Raw genomic sequence first — 22,284 nt, forward strand, 5'->3', positions numbered from 1 at the left:
GTTGAGGCTGTCTGTGCAACTTTAATTTGGCTCCCTTGAGCATATGCATTATGAAATCAATAGGAGTTAGGTGCCTATGCACTTTTGAGAATCCCACTAGGTTCATCCCTGCATCTTGCCTAGATATATTTAAAAATCTGGCCCATAGTTTTTAATCACATGATTGCATACTATTTTTTCCACAGGACTCTTACTTCTTCAGCATACAAGATGTTCAGGACTATCTTAACACTACGAGCACTCCAGCTGCAAAGCTGCAGCTAGGTGACTGTAGCACCATAGTGCAGATACTTCCTACAGCAATGAAGGGGTTTTTCCATCAATATAGGTAATCCAACTCACCGAGTGGTGGTAGTTAGGTCAATAGAAGAATTCTTCCAATAACCTAGCTGCATCTACATTGGGAGTTAGGCAGGCTTAACTACGCAGTACAGGGGGTTGAATTTTTCATACCCCTGCGCACCTGGCTATGCTGACCTATCTTTTAAGTGTAGACCACATCTGAATTAGTGTGTTGTGATTTAGGATATTGCAGGCAGGACCTGATTTGTTGCAAAGCAGGAAGGTGTATAGTAAATAAGGTTGGGGACTACAGGAAGAGAAAGGATGGTCTTGTGGTTTAGACATTTGAAATGCCTCCCTGGAGAAATGGATTCTATCCCTTCCTCTCCCACAAAATTCCTATGTGATGCTGGGAAAGTAATTTAAACCAACTTTTCACAAGTGGCCACTGTGCGCATTTCATTATCTAGGGACTCAGCTTGAGACATTTTGGGCCTGATTTGCAGAAGTGATAAATACTCACAACTGCAACTGGAGTCGATGGGGCCTGAGCTTTGAATAACAAGTGCTAAAAAATGTTCAGTGTTTAAAAAAAATCAGGCCCTAGACATTTCAAGTTAGATTCCCAATATTTGTGGACATGACAATTTGGCCTTAATCTCTCTCTCTCTCTCTCTCTCTCAGATCCTCATCTACAACATGGGGATACTTTTACATCGGGGGGATAGCTCAGTGGTTTGAGCATTGGCCTGCTAAATCCAGGGTTGTGAGTTCAATCCTTGAGGGGGCCACTTAGGGATTTGGGGAAAAATCAGTACTTGGTCCTGGTAGTGAAGGCAGGGGGCTGGACTCAATGAACTTTCAAGGTCCCTTCCAGTTCTAGGAGATAGGATATCTCCATTAATTTAATTTATTTATCTTACCTTATGGGGATGTTGTGAAGCACTCTGATACTATGGCGATCAGTGTCAACAGTTGCATAGACAACCTGATTTCCAGCATTTCCTAGACTTTGAGTGCTTGACTTTGCAACCTTAACTTTTTGTGTGTATAATATATATGCTGTTCCAGAGAAACACAGTAAGATTAAGTTAGATAATCCATTGAATAATCTGAGAATCTCTGAATAATCAGCACCCTAACTAATGAGAGAGCTGCTCTATTCTTAAATCTTGCATCAATATAATGGGATAGATCTACAGGATGACAGATAGCAAAATACTTTATACACAAACAATGTTAGCTGTATTAAAGCCTTCTGAAATTTTAGATGACAGTAACTCCAGGGAAAACCCAAGACAGAAAATGATGACAAAAGCAGAATTTTTTTCTATATAAGGAACATAAAAGTTATTATGCTTACTGTAAGGATTTTTTTTTTTTTTAAAAAGCCCCATGTTGAAAGGGATGAAAATTAATAAATGATTTCAAACAAAATTTACCTTTCTATTGTTGGTATAAGAGAAGGTGGCGGACCTCCAGGTGGGGGAGGAAAACCTGAAATATTTAATTGGAAAACATAAAAAATTGGGTTAGGTATATAATGGCATACTAATTTCAGAGAAGCAGAGCTGAAGCAAAGTATTACCGTCCACACAATACACAACTACTTAACAAAAAGCAGGGTCAAGTCCTAAATATGTACATATTTTCAGTGTCTTAATTTCATCTGCCATCAGTCTTAAAACATTTACTTTAAGTATTTTCTATTGTGCTGCAACTCTTGAGACGTTATCAAAAATGCTTTGCTCACAACAAGTCTCTGAATAATTTTAATGAGCGTCTTCTCGGGGAGGATGGGGGGGAGGGAGGGGAAGAGGGGAGTGTAGTTCTTAGGGAAGTGTCACGTTGGTCCCATAATCAGGAACATTAAAACTGTTCCATCTCTACCTTGAATAAAATCAACCAGGCCTATGTCTACACATATAGTTTTATGTTTATGAACTTTTATCTTGATATGAACAAGCAGATGTAGGCAACTGCGTGTTGCACATTCAAATTTAAGTTTCACATTTTTTAATAATGCTTCAGAAAATATGTAAATAAATTACCTGGTGGTGGCACAGTTATTGGTATACCTAAGAAATAAAAATATATGATGCATACTAAGTCAATTTTAGCAATAATTTGTGTTCATTATCAGCAGAGCTAATTAAAATTATGTCATCAAAATAAAGAACGAAAGTATCTAATTTCCCTGTCCTTAGAGTAAGAATCATGGCTGTCTCAGTGTTATCAACTTGTCATTTTATCTCGAGTCTCATGATATTTGGGGTTTTATTTAAAACTTCAGCTCCTGAGAATTGTTTTCAATTAACACAACTACAACAAAAACCCCAGTAAGTTTCAAGATTTCAAAGTTGCAAATAATACCTTGAAAATGTGACCCAAGCACACCCGAAACATTCAAAAACCAGAAAGCAAATAAAAAAAGCTGTTTTGTTGTTGTTGTGTTGTCGTTTTGTTAGTTTGGTTTTTAATGTGTCAAAAAAGGAACTTTTGGGAGCAAATCTGAATTACATAATTTAAACACCCTTCAAACTCTAAACTAGCCACAGGTACAATTGGGTTTAATAGAATATGTATCACAATACTTCACCAAGTACACGTACCTACTTTAGGCTCTGATCCAAAGCCCACTGAAGTCAATGAAAAGACTGACCAATCCTGCATCTTAGTGCCCAATCCTGCAAACGCTTATGAACATTCATATCTTTATGCACAAGAGTAGTCCCACTGAGTTTTAAAAGACAAGTTTTTGCAGAATCAGAGGCTAAAGTACTCAGACCAAAATTTTCAAACTTGGGAGCCTAAAGTTCAACACCTAAATGAGAGCACACATCCCACTAATTCATTTCAATGCAAATCTTTTCACTGATTTAAATTGGAATTATGGATGCTCACCACATCTCAAAGTAAAGATACTTTCCTCAGATGTCTAAATATAGATTTAAGTGTCTTACTTTTAGGCATCCAAATTTGAAAACTTTTGCCTGAGGATCTGTGCAGATTGTATTAATGAGCTTTTTCAGGTAAAACAGTATGTTTAAAGCAATATTTCCTGTCTAAAATTATAACTACAAATAATATAACATTTTCTGTTTGAATAGTGACAATTTGTTAATATTTACAGAGAGTTCTTTGAATTATCAAATCATATCAGCTTGAAACATTCAGCTCCAATATGAAAGCATCTGCTAATCATTTATTTTTCACAAGACTCCAGATATGTATATCTTCTAGATCATCATAAAGGACATTTTTAAAATATAAAAATCTAAAGAAATCAGGGGTAATTTGAAGCAAGCATATTCCATTTATTCCATCATATTCCATGCTCACCTAACAAAGCTCAGACCCAATCACAGGGTCCATTCTTAGACTTTCTCATGACTTACCTATAGACGTATAGTATTAGTGTAAGATACCTTCACCTTACAGAGGTCAGCATTAAGGTTTTGCTTTGGGCGAGATCGACAGAAACTAGATGTACATATTTGAGTGGTTCTATTCTATAACTGAAAGTGAATATATTGTGGAGCAGTGGAATCCGAGCATATTATGGCATAAAACGGAAGTATAGCTGTGTCAGCCACATTCTGTTGGCACTGCAGCCTGTACTGTCTTACCAAATTTGCCAATGACTTATGCATGATTGCAGGGTGTTTAATATACAAGCTGAGATAGAGTACTGGATAAGACATATTAACTGGTGATGTGCTTGCTTTTTAATGCCTGAATTGACATGTAATGCATTTCAACAACCTTAGTTCTAAGGCAATTACATTGTTTATGTTGTAAAATATAATTTCTTGGTTTTGAACAACAAACTTAAAAGCTAATTTTCCACCTGAAATGGGAAGCAGGAGATGGAAAGATCCAAAACCTGGTGGCTTTGGAGCTAGAGGTAACAGAACTTCTGAACTCAAGCAACTCCTTTACATCTGGACTAAGGGGATAACAGGACCCTGGTAATTTTAGGAATCCATTAATTCCAGAGATAGAAGCTGTCAAGATCTACTAGTTGCATTAGTAGATCTTGTAAACTGTGCTGTCTGTTCTACCTTCTGGCCGTGGCGTTTTCTACACCCACCCTTATTAATAATCTAGGAAAACTGATAGAAAAAAAGTTAGCTGGCATTAATGTGATGGTTGAAAGATCTAACACCAAAAGAGTCAGAAAATACTTCACACGAAGGGCAAGTGGGCGATATTAACTTAGTTAAGTTGAACACATGGAGTATTTTCTATTCCTCTTTTCTTGAAGAATTGTTGCACTTTATCAACATACACCATTAAATATACCAAAAATGGAAGATCTTAGAGATGTTACTCCAGCAATACTTTTAGAATTCCAACTTAAATGACTGATATTTCAAACTTAACACTGCATGAATGTTGGCTTTTTTGCATGTAATTTTCCATTACTGTACTAGAACAGTCTAATTTGTCAAGTTTCAGGATAAAATAAGTTTTTGTCCGCTATAGGTAATGCTACAACATTTATCTATGAAAATCATCAGTGAACACCTTCTATAAAATGAGTCCTGTTGCAACAATTTGTACAATCTCAAGAAAAAATACATAAATACAAAGCACTATACTTGAGCCCAGGTAAAATTAAGACTTTCATTTTAAGATATGTACTCAACAGAGACGTGTACAAAGATCCAAATTAGACCTAGTAGTGCTAATTTTTATATCTAGAGACCAATATTACTAATAGTAAATGTCTCAATACTGAAATTGATTTCCAAAGTTGGAAAAGTTAACAAAAAGTAAGTTAGGCTCACTAACAGATCTTTATATTAAATCATCAAATTTCAGATTCTCCTACCTCAAGCCTTTAACTCTAGGAAAGGATTACAGGTCTGTCGCATCTTACGCACGTTTAACATGCGCGATTCCAGCTTTACGCAGTCGGGGGAGGTGGGGGGAGAAGTGCGGGCGATGCCACCAGCGTGAGACACAAATCTGCTGTTCCCACTAAAATATTTTGGGGGGGGGAGGGGGGGGGACGACTTGACAGCAACAGCATGTCTTTAGGCCTGTGATAAGGTTCTCCTCTATAATAATCCTGGAGGGTTGGCAATAAACACACACACACACACACACACAAAAAACCCACCCACACAGTTTAAATAGTGCATCTGTCCAGGAGTGAGTGTGAGATGGGAGAAGCGAATCTGCTGTTCCCACTACAGTACTGCTGTTCCCACTACAGTACAAAGTCCCCCTGTGCCTCTCATACTGTAAGCGTCTTGCCCTGCTGAGTGAGATTCTACTGTGCCTGTACTGTTTAAAGATATAGTATTCTTCATACTGTATAACATGACCCCTAAACGCAAGGCACCTACTTCATCTGGTGCTCAACCGAAGAAACAGCGATCTGTTCCAACGCTGGAGGAAAAACTGGCTGTGTTGGACTTACTGAGAGACGGTATGTCCATCGCGAACGTGGCGAGTAAATACGGCCGCAACGAATCTAGCATCCGTGCCATCCAGATTCGAGAGAGAAATTTGTCAAGCCGTGGCATCAAGTGCTCCAGTGATGAGCAAAGTGCGTGATAAGACTTTAGTGAAGACTGAAAAGGCATTAAACTTATGGCTGGAAGACATGAACCGTAAACATGTGCCTATCAATGGCAACATGTTGCGAGAAAAGGCTCTTAGCATCTATGTGCTGTTCAAACCTCCTGCCGAAGAGGGACAGCCTTCTGATAAGAAGGAATTCAAAGCCAGCCAAGGTTGGCTTAACAGTTTTAGGAACCGCTTCAACCTCAAAAATGTGCAGACTACTGGTGAAGCTGCATCTGCCAATGAGGAGGCAGCAAAAGCCTACCCAGAACAATTAAAGAAAATCATAGAGGAAAGGGGCTATCTTCCAGAACAAGTTTTTAATGCTGACGAGACTGGGCTCTTCTGGAAAAAAATGCCCACCCGCACTTACATTTCGAAATCAGAAAGACAAGCCCCTGGCTTCAAAGCAGCTAAAGACCGTGTGACTGTGTTGCTTTGTGGCAATGCGGCTGGGCATTTAATAAAGCCGGGCTTGCTCTACAGGGCTGCAAATCCCCGTGCCCTAAAAGGCAAGAACAAAAATCTCCTGCCTGTGTTCTGGCAATCAAATAAAAAAGCTTGGGTGACGGCAGCATTATTTCTGGATTGGTTCCACAAGTGTTCCATTCTGGAGGTCAAGCAGTACCTTGAAGAGAAAGGACTTGACTTTAAAGTGTTCCTGATTGTAGACAATGCTCCTGGCCACCCTGTGGCACTCCGGTTTGCACATAACGACGTTGAAGTCGTCTTTCTCCCCCCTCCAATATCACCTCCATCCTCTCGACCAAGGCATCATTAGCTGTTTCAAGGCCACGTACACGAGGCTTACATTCTCACGGATCCTTACGCTATGGATACTGATCCCAATGTTAATGTGATGGAGTGCTGGAAGTCCTTCAACACTGATGATTGCATCACTTATATTAAACAGGCAATGGATGCAATCAAGCCTGAAATAGTCAATGCATGTTGGCAAAACCTATGGGAAGACTGTGTGAATGATTTTAAGGGTTTCCAGACCATTGACAAAGAAGTGCAACTCATTGTTCAGGTGGCCAGGCAAGTGGGTGGTGATGGCTTCGTCAACATCCTCAAGAAAGAAATTAAGGAATTAATTGAGGGCCATAGAGAAACACTGACTAACGAAGAGTTAGAGGAACTGATAAAATCATCTACAGAAGATGAAGATGACAAAGAACAGGAAGAGCCAGCAACTTGGAATCTTTATAAATTTTCTGAAGTGTTCCAAGCAGCGAAACACTTGAATGATTTAATTTCTGAATATGATCCTTCTACGGAACGAAGCCTCAAAAATCACACGTAGCATTATGGATGATTTGAGACCGTACCAAGAAATGTTTGAGGAGCTCAAGAGACAACAGCGACAGTTGCCAATCACCATGTTTTTAAAGAAAAAACAACCAGCAGCAGCAGAGCCTACACAATTAACTTCTCGAGCTGAACCAGAGCCAACCACTTCGTCTACGACTCACTCTCTGTCACCCAAGCCTGGCCCATCGTCTCCTGGAGCGACATCAGCCCCTGACGACTCAATAATAGTGTTGTCAGGGGAAAAGGAAGACTAATCATTGAGTGTGTACAGTACAAGACTAGCAAGAATATCCAGGATGACTGGTGACTGTTCAGGTTTACAGTACTGTACTGTTTTCATTTTTTATTCTTTCATTCTTCAGTCTCTCTTATGTTATTAAAAATACTTTAAAATTATATTTTGCATATGTAGTCTATTATATACCGTACATTGCTGTATACAATACATAGTACTGTACAGGGGTGTATACACAAAATTGTACTTTATGGGTGATTTAAGGGATTTTCAAGGGTCATTTTGACTATACACGGTTTTTGCTTTACGCGCTGACTGCGGAACGTAACCCCAGCGTAAGATGAGACCGACCTGTATTTGTTATGTCCCTTTAAATAATGGACTGGAATCTATTTGGTGTTAGCATAGCAGTTCTTCTTTATTTCAAGATAGCAGACACCAAGTGTAAAGATCTAGACTAGCAGTTCTCAAACTGTGGGTCGGGACCTGAAAGCGTATCACAACACTGTTTTAATGGGGCTTGCTGGAGCCCGGGGCCAAAACTGAAGCACGAGCCCCACCGCCCAGGGCTGTGGCCTGAGGGCTTCAGCAGCCCTGGGCGTCAGGGCTTGAGTTATAGGCCCCAGGCTCAGGGTTGAAGTCCACAGGCTTCAGCTTTGCCCTCTCCCCTCCCCGCTGCCCAGGATGGTGGGGCTCGGGCTTTGGCCCTCCAACCCGGAGTGGCGGGGCTCAGGCAGGCTCAAGCTTCAGTCCCCCATCCTGGGGTCGTGTAGTAATTTTTGTTATCAGAACGGGGTCGCGGTGCGATGAAGTTTGAGAACCCCTGATCTAGACAGAAAGTTATCTCCTACCTTACCTTCCATACCTTCCAATGTCAAAAATGTGTAACATAGTATCAGGAGAATCAGGTAATTAGCATGAGGGGCACTCTAGTCCCTTATCTTTGATGAACACAATGTTTAAAAAGATACTCTTAGGACAAAATGGTTAGCCAATGATTTCTTTTGAGAGAGGATAGCATTGAAGCACGGATTCATTCCTTGCAGTGCTGGACTTGACCTGAAGGCTAGTCTGAAGAGATGACCTAATGTACTTCCAGCACTTTTTTGGGACCCTGCCTTTAACCACCCCACTCAGTCCAAGTGTGTAAAATCTTCACAAAATGTTACAGCTTCCACTAAAGGGGAGCAGGGCCACAATGTGCTGTCACTAAGTAATACCCTTAACATTATGTGGCATGCTTGAATGAGAATATAACAATGTAAAAATACTTTTGTAACATCATAAATGTATAAATGGCATCTTTTTAAAATGCAGTATTAAAAAGAAAAAGATAATAAGCTTTAAAACTATCACAACAGCACCTAAATATATTTCCTCCCAGATTTCAATTATGCTAGCAAATTAAAAAACTATACCTTTTACCACAGCCAATTAGAGTGACTTTTCTAGGAGTAGTTCATAGTTTTCCAGGTTCAGCTTTCTGAACAATATTAGTACTTCTTCCTCAAAAGGCATTTGCATCACAAGAGAGTAAGTGAATACAGTACAAGAGACAGAACTTCAAAGCAGGATCCTTTTTCAAAGGGGCTTCTGGAGGATGTTTTATATTTGGAGTACTTAAATTTTCTGGCAAGTAGTCCCAGTTAATATTAGGTAACAACAGTGGATTTTTTTCCCACTGAACCTAGGAGGGATGGCAGATTCTATTTTAGTAAAAGCTTTGAAGATAAAGAGCTGGCAGCAGCACAATTAAAGCACGGGACTGGAGGAGCCAAAGCCACAGCTCTTAATGGTTATTTTCAAATTACTCGAAGCACGGAAGGATGTTGAAGGAGACTTTTTGAACAAGTGCATGTCATAAACCTGTCTGTAAAACATAAGACTAAAGTCAAACCTGCTTGACAGATCTGCAACATGTGTGTATATTTCATTAAATGCCTATTCTCAACATGTGAAAGGTTTTATAAAAACATTACAGTACACCTACATAACATCATCATCTCACTTAGGAGGGGAAAAAAGGGAGATCAGCCTAACTTTTATAGTCTGTAACTCTGATCCTTTCCACCATTATAAAGAAGATAATTATTTTCAAACTCCTTCCAATGAATTGTACACATTAATTTAATGAAAAGGTCACTTTAAAGTTGAAAGTTTGATTACCTCTGTTTTTAACAACAACATAACTTTTACAAAGGCTCCAGAGCAGTAGCATTCTCTCATCAAATTCATATTTCTACATTTTATTTTTACCTATAATTTCACTCACACACACATACACACGGCAGGGGAAGGATTTTATTTTTAACTTTTTCTCCTCTATCTCCCCTAGGTTGCACCATTTCCTAGATGCAGGCCATTGAGAAGGATTCTGTTTTCCAAGGATCAGGAGCTGACAATCCTAAAGGTCGCCAGCAGCAGCTGCACTGGCATCCTCTTCCAAGAGAAGGACCCAGACCATGTAAAAGCCAAAAAAACACTGCAGAAAGGAAGCATGCTGCCTCTACCTCAGTTATCCCCATCCAGTTCATGTGCAGAGAAGATTAGAAGGGAGGATTCTAGAAGAGCACCAGACAGCAGGGGAAACAATTAAGCAAAGGAGTGGCTGACTGGGATCTCTGCAAGGCCACAGAAGGGAAAGAAAACTGCTCAGCAGTGGAGAAAGTAAAGTGCAATCGGGAAGCTAAGAAAAAAAATGTGCGCGTTTCTCTGGCTCCATGTTGAATCAGTCTCTCTCCCCATGAGTAGTATACCTTTCCCATCTTAATAAGCTCCCACTCAGCTGCTCCTCTGCTCAAGAACTTCCTCATCTGGCCCCACTGAACTTTTAGTATTATCCCCTCTAGTTCTTTTGCCATCCATAGTTCCTCTTTAAAACATACCTCTGCAAAATAGCAAATAGCAAAATGTTCAGAACAAAAGCGTCTGACTTAAAAGGGCACTTTCAAGGATGAAAGACTCAAAATTTGATAATCTCCCTGTTTTAGCTATTTCTATAGTAGTCAGGTCTGTAGTTTATAAGTACTGAGGATGTAAAAACAGATTTCAGTCTTAGCCTTCCCAGTTTAATTCTGAATGGGGGGAAGGGAGGGAGCAGGAACGTTCTGAAAAATCTTTTAGGATTTCAAATACAAGTAATTTGGGATCTAACACATTTTAAAAAAAATCATTTCAAACATCACATTCCTGTTTCAATCATTCTATAAAACATACTGTATTTACCTGGTGGGGGAATCAGAGGAGGAGCGGTACTGACAGTTGGAGGGGGTGGGAGGAAAGGAGGTGGTGGAAGGTGGGTAGGCGGAGCTCCCGGAGGGAAAAATGGAGGTGGCTTGGTAAAACTGTCTACATCAGCACTGGATCTTTCTGAAAGAACCTGTAAGATATGAAACCTACAGTTACAATTGTTATGTAGAGATGGGTTGGAAAATATAATTTTCTTCTCTTTCTAGTTCTTTCCATTCATACAAAATATGTTCTTAAATAGATATGTAAGGAATACACATTAAAAAAAAAAAAGCTTTTTATGAACCAAACTAAATATTAAAAACAAAACAAGAACATTTTGAATTCCTAGATTAAAAAAACTACATGAAGCTGGAGTTAGGGTTGAGGCTACATATTAGTAATTTAAGAGTAAAAAATTTTACAAGAAAATTGTAATTATTACAGTCAGGTAATTCAGACTTAGGATTTCTTTTAAATTTAACCTGAACATGCGAAAGCATAATAATACAGCTAGAGCACCCAAAAACTTTAATTCTGCCATATAGTGATGCCATGGAGGGAAAAATTGGACTAAAAACCCTGATTACCTTCAAAAATCAAATTTAATTTAATTTGGGACCACAAACATTAAAATTTCTTATTACATAGTGTGTGCTAGTGGAACAGTGACATAGAAATTCATTAAAATGTCTCCCTTCATTACAAGCCATGTATGCCTTAAGTCAGATTTTTATTTCTTAAATTGCATATTAAGAAAACTCTCCTCACTTCTTTTTAACATCAGTGTCATTTGGGGGGCAGGCATGCGTGACAGATGACTATTTTCAATATAACATCCATCCTGGCCATAAAATTGACATTTATGTTTATAATATATGTGTGTGTTTACAGAGACACACACGCGCACGCACACACCACCACCACCCCCATACAGGCCCGATTAAGTCAATGTAGCTGCCTGGGGTGTAAGTCAGCAAAGAAGTTGGACCACTGCTGCTTTTTACTAAAAAGTACATTAAAATGTTCTCTTTTGATCATCATCAATTTGGATTTCACAGAGAAAAAAGTTTCTTGGCGTTAAATACAACATATTAATTTTAAATGATATTTGATCCTTTTCCTTGGTTGTTCATATTATCATCATTCATCCATGCAGTTTAGAATTATTTATTCAGACAATTAGGTGAAAGAAAAAAAGCCCCTCTTTGGTCAGTGACACAACATGTGAAAATCTGCAATACGAAACCTGTATGTTGCTATTTTCATTGGCACGCCGCCTTCCTTCCACTCTGCTGATAGTGATGGTCTGTCCAATCACATCTATTGTACCGGACAATCTCCTGCAACACAGGACAAAACGGAATAACCAAAAAGTACTAAGGGACTTTTACAAAGCTTAGAACAAGCAAATTAAACAGCAAAGGCAAATAATATATGAATCAATTAAAGTCCATAAGCTCCTTTCTCTGTACAAAAGCTATTTACAAGTCACATAAGGTTTCTGCAGAATGCTAGATCCTAAAAACCTTTCATTTATTGAATCTTATAACATCAGCTTTCTTGTTTCTTTAGAATTAAGGAAAGGAGTAGTACAGCCTTCTCAAGAAGAAAGGGTAAATGTTTCCACATTCCACTCCCACTTCCCTACAGTAAACAGCGATATGTTTCTGCCTATGTTAAAAGAAAAAGATCGGCAACATTGGAATTAAAGAGTACTGGTAACATGTAACAAGAAAAGCGTATTCTCAGAGAAATTCTATAAAAATTAGCAAATGCAATTAAAAAAAAAGTGTTACAGGAAACTTAGACTTGAGGCTGCAGAAACTATTCCTGTAATGGTCCATGGAAGATGGAGAGAATGACAAGGTAAATAATAAGGCACTGATAAAAACGGTTAGCATACTGTGCATACTGTAGATATTGCAGCACATATTACATGAAATCACCCATTATCCCTGGGCTTCTGCAACATCTAGACATAGCAACATACCATTTAGTGGGTAACATCAAATGGAATAGGGTACTAGAAGCCAAGAGACCTGGATTCTGTTCTTGGGTTGATAGGTCTGCCTGAAACTCAGAAGCCACTTAGACCATGCCACTTATCCTTTGGTACCTGTTTCCCAAAATGTAGAAATGTAATATGCAAGGAGCTGCCTAACTGCTCTAAAAACAAAGTCGAGGCAAACACTTAACTCCTTCCTGGGTTTGCCTTTACTAACAAAGAAATTAATAGTAGGATAAAGCTGAACTCAAGCCTCTCGACAGACTTTGTTTTAATTTTTGTTTTTGGCAGACACTGACCCCCAGTGCGTCTCAACCTTTTTTCACCCAGGATCCAAAATCCATCTGTAGTTTATTGCCCAAATGACAAATATTTATGATTCTAAGGACTGATTCAGAGTATAAACCCATAACTAGTTTTGAGTGCAGGTAGGTGGGGGGACTGGTGTAAGTACTTCTCCCTTTCCTGCCTCCACAACAGTCAGGTCCAACAGCACTAGTAAGCAGCTGTGGAACCAATTACACAGTTTCTTGAAGTGGTGCTGCCCCCAGAGTTGAAATGAAGGCAGAGGTGTGGAGTGAAATGGCAGTTTCAGTAGAAAGAGTAGTAGAAGGGAGCAGAGTTTCTGCTACCATCTTCATTTGTTCCTGCTGGGCCTAGTGTCCAAGGGATTTTGCTGTTTCCACCCATTTCAACCTGAGAGGTGCAACCTAGTGGTCACCTCCTCATGAATAAGGCTACGTTTTAGTCACGGGTATTTTTAGTAAAAGTCACGGACAGGTCATGAGCAGTAAACAAAAATTCATGGCCCGTAACCTGTCCATCACTTTTATTATATACCCCTAACTAAAACTCGGTGGGGGGCAGCCCTGGGGGCACCATGGGTACTTGGTGGGGGGTGGGGGTCGCAGCCCAGGGGGCGCCGCAGGGGCTGGGGGAGGGGGTTGGCGGGACTGGGGCAGATTCCCTACCCGGCAATTGGGAAGTGGCGACCTCCAGCTGCTAGCTCCACCTGCTGCTTCCGTTCTGACCCAAGCTCTGGGTTCTGCAGCTCCCATTGGCTGGGAACCACAGCCAATGGGAGCTGCGTAGGCGGTGCCTGCAGGCGGACGCAGCACGTGGAGCTAGGAGCTGAGTTCCTGTCACCCTTCCGGGTAGGACCATCCCCCCAGGTAAGCACTGCCCCACACCCCAATCCTCAGGCCTGATCCCCCCGAACTCCTGTTGCTGGGGGATGGGGGCCCAAAACTGCCCCAGCAGCAGCTGGTGCGACTGGCCCAGGGGCTGGCCGAGCTGCTCAGATGGCTCCTGAGCCAGCGGCATAGACCACTGAAGAAATCACGGAAAGGCACATAATCCGTGACCTCTGTGACAAACACAAAGCCTTACTCATGAACCACCAGAGGGTCTTGACCCAAGTTCTACTCTACATCCACTCAGAGATTTTCTGCATTTTTTTGTCACTTTATATTACTGACGATCTCTCACCACCACAACCATCATCCTTTTTGTCATAGAGGAATGGATCACAATCACATAGAGATTTGAGATAGAGATGAGACAATACATTTCAGAATTCCACTGATTGACAAATTTTCCAAGTACCTTAAATATCAACACAAAGGTCATGTACAGTAGCTTTGTTTGAAAAACCATTCATTTAAGAATTTTTTTTAACACAACATAATAGAACAAAGAGACATGGTTGTTAAAGAATCTGTGGTATTTGTGTTAGAGCAGAAGGTCTTAATCTTGGTACCTTAAGCAAATTCTAGCTCCAATAACTGCACCCTGCCTACCCAATTCCTCCTGAAATTTCACTTGGCTAATCCAGTCCCTTCCAGTTCTAAGCTGTCATATACCATTGCTCTGTGCCAGTGAACAGTTTCCACATGTCACCACTTCAAGTGCAGTTTAAATGTCGTACATATATCCCCTAACTACTTAACAATGCTTTGAGAGATTCAGTGTTTATAATGCTCTTTGAAATCCTAATATGAAATTCACCATATAAGTGCAAATTATTAATAAAACATACAAGTTATGCTAGCAAAGAGACTTTTCTTCACTGTCTCATGAAGTTAACTAATCCACTTTCAGCATCATACTAATACTCCCCTACCTCTGTACTCTTTCCTCAGATGTGTTTCACTACATGCTTTCAAATCTGAGATGTTTTAAAATGTTCTCATAAGATATACTGCTCTGATAATGGAGAGAGAATGGCCCTTCACGAAACCTGGACTACTCATTTTCACTGAGCTTCAAATAATTCCCAAAGGTCTGCATTTTGGAGAGGACTTCTAAAACTAAAGGATACTAGTTCTGAGATAGAAGAAAGACAAGGTCTTCTAAATATACATTTAAAAGAGGCAAACACAGACTAAACAGAATATAGCAATTCCAGTCCCTTAGAGATGTTGACACATATTTTTCATTTTAGAAGCAGGAGTCCAAAAAGTCTGAGTTCCCATTTTTCTTGTCATCCCCACTGTGGCAGGGGCCTAGTCTCGCTCTCTCCCTTTATGAAGTGATACAGCTGTGAAACAGTTTGAGAATTTTAACATTTTGTCTTTCAATATGTTGCTCTTATTTTACTCCAACTTAATTTTTTTGCATGTATTTTGTGAATTGGAAACAGGAAGTAGACAATGCTGCCTCATTTCTCTGGTTTATTCTCTTTAGTATCAGAATCTTTAAATGACAGCAATAAGGAAAGAAAGTGTATCACAAGGTATCAAATCATGGAGACTGAATGCAAGTCTATACTATATACAGACAATTCTCTTTTACTAGTTAAAGACCCAGCTAGTAGTAAACCAGACAAGTAACAGAACACTGCAGTACTTAGAATAATATCAGGATGTAAAGCCAATTGGGTTCAAATGGAAACTCTTCTACCTTTTACATTCTGCCATCCTTCTGTTTTTAAGAACTAGTAATTTATATGGGGTCACAAAAAGCATGAATTATTTAAGAGTGACATTAAACAGAGCTTTAGAGCATATTGAGAGAAAAACAGGAATAATTAAAAAATCAACACTATTAGACAGAGGACTTTTGGAGACAGAGTCATAGATTCTAAGGCCTGAAGGGAGCATTGTGATAACTGACTCTGCCCTTCTGCATAACAGGCCACAGGACTTCCTTTAATTAATTCCTGTTTGAACTACAGCATATCTCTTAGAAAAACATCCAATCTTAATTTTAAAATTGCCAATGCACCAAAAAACTTAGTAAATTGTTCCAACAATTAACTGCCCTCATTGTTAGAAATGTGCATCTTATTTCAAGCATGAATTTGTCAAGCTTCAACTTCCAGCCACTTTGTCTGCTAGATACCTTTGTCTGCCAGATTGAAGAGCCCTCTTCCATCAAATTTCCGCTCCCCACATAGCTACTTATAGACTGTCTCTTATAAAAGTCTCTTTAGGTCTACTCAGCTTCACAATTCACAACTACTTTGGCCCCAAGCTACTACTACTAACCAGCCGGAAAATTAACTTTTGGAACTAAAAAAGTTTTTTTTTTTTAGTTTTATATGGCAGAAAAAGCAAAGATTGAAACTGAAGAAACTATATGCTTCCATGAGGAAAGCAGACATTCATCTACCATAAAGCTAAGCTTATCGGTCTTACACAAATTCATTAAATCAAATGGATGAGAACTTATCACCACAGGTGAAAATCAAACATTACTTACATACAGTAAACTGCAAGATTATGTCATAAAGCTGCCAGTCTACATAATAAAACATATCAACAGAATATGAATGTTTTTAGTGACATTAGTCAATACAGATACAAGAGATCGAAACATTTTGGAAACAAGTGGGTTGAAGGTAGGGTGAAAAGAAAAGAATGGGGGACCTAGCTATTTGGGTCTGAAATTGCAGGCAACACAGAAACTACACCTCATACACAGAAGTTATTTGCTGATTTTCTAAGCCAAAAACCCAAACAATATATCACACCAGTGTTTCTAAAAGGAGGTGAAGGCAAAATATAACTGGTGAATGCTATATGAATAAAAAAAATAGTGTATATATAGTGCTTAGACAAAAATAGAGGTCTATTTGTGTTGTGTGTATATATGTGCATATAAGGAAGAAAGGAAGTGGAGGGGAGAGGGAGAGTAATATCTACCAGTATTTACAATTAAAATACATAATCTGATGAAAAGTCTTAGATTACCAACCCTTAAATCCAAAGAATGAAAAACTGGATAATCAGCTCAAAAAAATCAGAGTTAAATAGGTTCGGATTATTTAAAGCATGCTCCTCGATTTTACAATTAAGTCACCTACACGCTAAAAGCAAATTTGGGAGGCAGAGTTTGGAAACAGACTGGCCCAGTTAGAAGTCAGTCTGCGTTCAGAGACTATGCTGAAACTCACACAATTAAAATCTTTACATGTTATACAAGACCCCCTCGTGAAAGCACAAGACAGGTCCATGAGATAGCAGTGACGTTGAATATCTGGCAAGGCGAGCGCTGGCAATTATCACCACATTCTAGGAACGTCAATGCATAGGGTGGGGTCAATGCATAGGCTGGGATAGCATTCTGACAAAAATAAATGAACCAGAGAGTGGATCTCCAGATCACATACTTTACACATACAACCACTGTCCAAAACAACATAGTGTAGATTTCCAGATACTGGAAGAGGGATATGAAGGCTCATGGACCTTGTTTTCCTTATCTCAGATTGTTCACTTTCTTCTCCCCTTCTCCATTCAGTAAACTTTGTCTGTTTTGTGTAGGAGGGAGGTACACATGTAACTACAGTAACTCCTCGCTTAACATTGTAGTTATGTTCCTGAAAAATGCGACTTTTAAGCGAAACGATGTTAAGCTAATCCAATTTCCCCATAAGAATTAATGTAAATAGGAGGGGGTCAGGTTCCAGGGAAATTTTTTTCACCAGACAAAAAACTATATATTATACAGATATACACACAGCATATGTTTTAAACAAACAGTTTAATATGCTTCACACCTATGATGACTGTGAAGCTTGGTCGAGGTGGTGAAGTTAGGGGGTGGAAGAGGAAAGGATATTTCTCAGGGAATGCCTTGCTGCTAAATGATGAACTAGCACTTGGCTGAGCCCTCAAGGGTTAACACATTGTTGTTAATGTAGCCTCTCACACAAGGCAACACGAACACGTGGGAGGGGAGACAGCATAGCAGACAAAGACAGATACACACCTGGTGTGTGGGGGAGAGAGAGATGCACACTGCCCCTTTAAGTAAGCTGACCCACTCTTAAGTGCATTGTCTTTTTAAGTGGATTAGGAAGTTGAGACAGCAGATGCTGCCCCAAGCTCTCTCTGTTTCTCTCCATCTGTGTCCCCTCCCTGCTCTATATGGAGAAGGGGTAAGCAGGATGCAGGAGCAGGGGGGAGAGGGACACCCTGATATTAGCCCCCCCCTCCCCGCACAGCAAGCAGAAGTCTCTGGGAGCAACTCCAAGGCAGAGGGCAGGAGCAGCACGTGGCAGTGGGGGGAGGGACAGCTGAACTGCCGGCAATTGATAGCCTGCTGGGCGGCTGCAGCACAGGGAACTTAGGGGAGTGGGGGGGCTGCCAGTCCACCCTGGTTACAAGCCCCCACCAGCTAGCTGCAACGGGCTGCTCTTCCTGCAAGCAGTGGACAAAGTAGGCAGCTGCCAAATGACGACGTTAGAAGGGAGCATGGCACAACTTTAAACAAGCATGTTCCCTAACTGATCAGCAACGTAACAACAAAACAACGTTAACTGGGATGACTTTAAGTGAGGAGTTACAATAATATATTGGAAGCTGCAAGAAGTGTTACTTGACAGAATTTTTTAACACAAATTGAACAGTTCAAAATCATAGATTCATAGATTCTAGGACTGGAAGGGACCTCGAGAGGTCATCGAGTCCAGTCCCCTGCCCGCATGGCAGGACCAAATACCGTCTAGACCATCCCTGATAGACATTTATCCTTCCTTTTTAAAACATACTTTGTATTTGTTGTCTACTTCCTGAAAAACAAACAGTGAAAAAGTTCTCTCCTAAGTTACTTACCTTATAGTAACTGGGATTCTTTGAGATATGTTATCTATGTGGATTCTACTCCGGGTGAGCATATTCCCCATGCATGCAAGAGTGGATCATTTTTGGCCAGCAATGTCTGTTGGAGCCATGCGTGCGCTCTAGGTGCCCTCTGTTACAAGCCTGGATGAATATATTTTTTCCAATGAGGGAGCTACTCTGTCTAGTGTCCTAGAGCACACTCAAATCCCATCCACAATCTGAACAGGAGAGCTCATCAGTATTGTGCTGGTATCTGTAGTCGGTACCAAGGCAGATGCACCTCTAACCACAGATGAGTCCTGCAAGGGTGACTCCAGTTATGGGGTCACCGTGAGATCATTTGGTACTGACAATCTGGGCTAGAAACATCTGCACCATGGAGGTCAATATCAGAGTCATGGGCATCGAGGTTATCAGTACCAAGTGTACTGTGCTGACATTGGTACCAAGTCAGTAGTACTGGGAGGAGTATGAACCTTGGATTCAAGATGGTACCACAGATTCTTAGTGACCAGCCAACATACTTGGATCCATCAGACTTGGATCTAGCCTGTGAACTCTTTTCTAGTGAAGGGCAAGAGCCAATAAAGAGGCATGATGGGCCTTTTGCCTCATTTTACTAAGCACCAGAGAAGTGACCTATGCCTACACTTGTCCTTGCAGTGATGCTCCTTCCTATCCCTTTCTGATGACTGGGTAGAGGAAGTCTTGTCTGCTCTTCAATACTCAGTAGTCAAAGAGTTCAAGCTCTTCAATTGAAAAATGAGCCCAGGAGCTCAAAGCAGAGCCACTGCTCACAGGAGCACTAGCTGAAAGTTCAGGCTTCAAGGGTTCCTTTTCTCAGACTTTGAAGAAGCTCTTCATTGAGCACTCCAGCAGAAAGAGCCCAAGGCAGGCCTCGCTTGCTTTCTGTGTCCTCTTGGAGAAGGAGCACCAGATTAAGCTTGTCAGAGACATGCCCCTTGCCAAGGCACAAGAGGCACCTAGAGTGCGCCCATCACTGAGCAGGAGAGCAACCTCACAAAGAGGGACAAATTTTAAAACCTGGAGACTTTAATTCAGTTATAGTGTCTTGAGTTCCAGTACTGGGGATATGTCCTAATCTACTAGGAAAGAGTTTGGTTTTGTTTTTTTGCCAATGGGCATAAATAAAACTAAACTACTACTAACTAGCCTAATGAGACCAAGATGTAAGTGTACGCTAAAAGGGTTCCGTCTTGCTGCCATGGGCAGTAAGAAGGAATTGAAGGACAATTTTGCTTGCTCCACCCTTTATGCCCCAAAGGCACGTAGGGTGCAGGCACTGCCCCAAAGGATCCTGCGTGCCAGAAAGAATCTAGTCTTGCAGACACGGGGCACATGCACACCAGAAGTATTATCTACATGGACAGTCACCTTCAGCCCCCAACTAAAACTTCTCCAGCGCAACATCAAGGATCTACAACCTATCTTGAAGGATGATCCCTCACTCGACAGGCCAGTCCTCGCTTACAGACAGCCCCCCCAACCTGAAGCAAATACTCACCAGCAACCACACAACAAAAACACTAACCCAAGAACCTATCCTTGCAACAAAAGCTGTTGCCAACTCTGTCCACATATCTATTCAGGGGACACCATCATAGGACCTAATCACATCAGCCACACTACCAGAGGCTCATTCACCTGCACATCTACCAATGTGATATATACCATCATGTGCCAGGAATGTCCCTCTGCCATGCACATTGGCCAAACCGGACACTCTTTACGCAAAAGAGTAAATGGACACAAATCAGACATCAAGAATTATAACATTCAAAAACCAGTCGGAGAACACTTCAACCTCCCTGGTCACTCAATTACAGACCTCAAAGTTGCAATACTTCAACAACAACAACAAAGACTCCAGTGAGAAATTGCAGAATTGGAATTAATTTGCAAACTGGACACCATTAAATTAGGTTTGAATAAAGACTGGGATTGGATGGGTCATTACACAAAGTAAAAACTATTTCCCCATGCTAATTTTTCCCCGTTTCTTCACACCTTCTTGTTAACTGTTGGAAATGGGCCATTCTGATTATCACTATAAAAGTTTTTTTCCCCTCCTGCTGATAATAGCCCACCTTAATTGATTACTCTCGTTATAGTTGGTATGGCAACATCCATTTTTTCATGTTCTCTGTGTATATATATCTTCCGACTGTATTTTCCACTGCATGCATCCGATGAAGTGGGTTTTAGCCCAAGAAAGCTTTTGCTCAAATAAATTTGTTAGTCTCTAAGGTGCCACAAGTATTCCTCGTTCTTTTTGCTGATACAGACCAACACGGCTACCACTCTGAAACTTGAAAAAGAATGATGTTCCAGCAATAAACAGTGAATGGCTCCATTTTAAGCAGAGAATGGTTAGTTATAAACCATTCAAATTACACTATCCCTATTCTCCAAGGAAATCTAGTTCAAAGAGTGACTCTCTTATATGGCATGCTGAACTTGTTTAGGTTTTAAGAAAAAATAGAAATGCAACTCTTAAGAAATTTCAAGCTGCTATAAACCGCTTAACCTTCGCCAGAAATAAGACTATGAACAATGAAGTGTGGTTTAACAGAAACTCAAACTTTTTCCAAATGTATAAACTAATAAAATCTGAAAGATACCAATTATTGACTAGGCTACTCAATACCAACTGTACATTTATATTTTGCTCTTCATCTTCATAGTGGTTTAGAAACCATTAACTAATAAAATAATGCTTTTCTTTGTTTCTTCTTATCCTACCTCCATAAGTACATTTTGTTACCCTGTATCTCCTTACAAGGACCAGGGATTTGTTGAGACAGTTTTACTTGCTGTTAATTGTTGGGCACAAGTAAGCAAACAAATGTAACAAAGTAATCCAGGTTCAATTCTGTACAACATTTATTGAACAGACATACTTCAAATCTAGTTGATATTTCACCCTTTAATCTTGCAATGTTAATTCAGGGAATTTGAGGTATTTACCTATTTAATTAGGAACAAGCACAGATCAATGTTCTATGGCACTTACAGTGCTTTTTCTCTGAACCATGCAGAACATGACTGTCAAAGTGACAAGTCATTTTTCCCCTAATAGAAATATCCATTAGAAACATAAAATAATAAAATTAACAGAGCAGACAAGGGATAAAACAACATAAGAATACTACCAAAAAAGTAATGGAGAGTTAGTTACACTATATATTACTAAAAATGTGCTATATCACTTACAATCTAGATGCAAGAAATGTCACACTTCAATGTTCAAGTTCATACCTAGACTGTTTGAAACATACCATTTTTATAAATGTTCCACTATGACCTGTGAGAACAGAATAGTCTACAAAGACCTAAAGCTTCTGTGAGCTGGCTGTTAAGCTAGTCTGAAATATATTTCATAAATGATGAATCTGTTCACAATCTAGCTATCAATATGTTCAAAGAGGTTCCCTTCATTGCTTTATATTTGCTGTAAGTAGTGCAGGTGTTTTTTTAATTAATATGATGTGTAAAACATCAGTTTCCCTATTCAATTTTATATTGGTGCCTGACCCAATGCAGAGAGCTGT

General features: G+C 40.0%; 1 protein-coding gene across 9 annotated transcripts in view; it reads right to left on the reverse strand.

Moving 5' to 3' along the window:
• Positions 1 to 22,284, reverse strand: part of FIP1L1 (factor interacting with PAPOLA and CPSF1) — a 76,300-nt gene that overhangs the window by 29,156 nt on the left and 24,860 nt on the right. For all 9 annotated transcript variants that reach the window (XM_034771908.1, XM_034771909.1, XM_034771907.1 and 6 more), the window contains 4 exons: positions 11,886 to 11,979; positions 10,634 to 10,787; positions 2,334 to 2,360; positions 1,725 to 1,779 (listed from right to left, as the gene is read on the reverse strand). In XM_034771908.1, coding sequence (XP_034627799.1) covers positions 1,725 to 1,779; positions 2,334 to 2,360; positions 10,634 to 10,787; positions 11,886 to 11,979 — 330 coding nt within the window. The remainder of the gene's footprint in view (positions 1 to 1,724; positions 1,780 to 2,333; positions 2,361 to 10,633; positions 10,788 to 11,885; positions 11,980 to 22,284) is intronic.

The sequence above is a fragment of the Trachemys scripta genome, chromosome 5 (genome assembly GCF_013100865.1).
Source record: "Trachemys scripta elegans isolate TJP31775 chromosome 5, CAS_Tse_1.0, whole genome shotgun sequence".
NCBI lineage: Eukaryota > Metazoa > Chordata > Testudines > Emydidae > Trachemys > Trachemys scripta.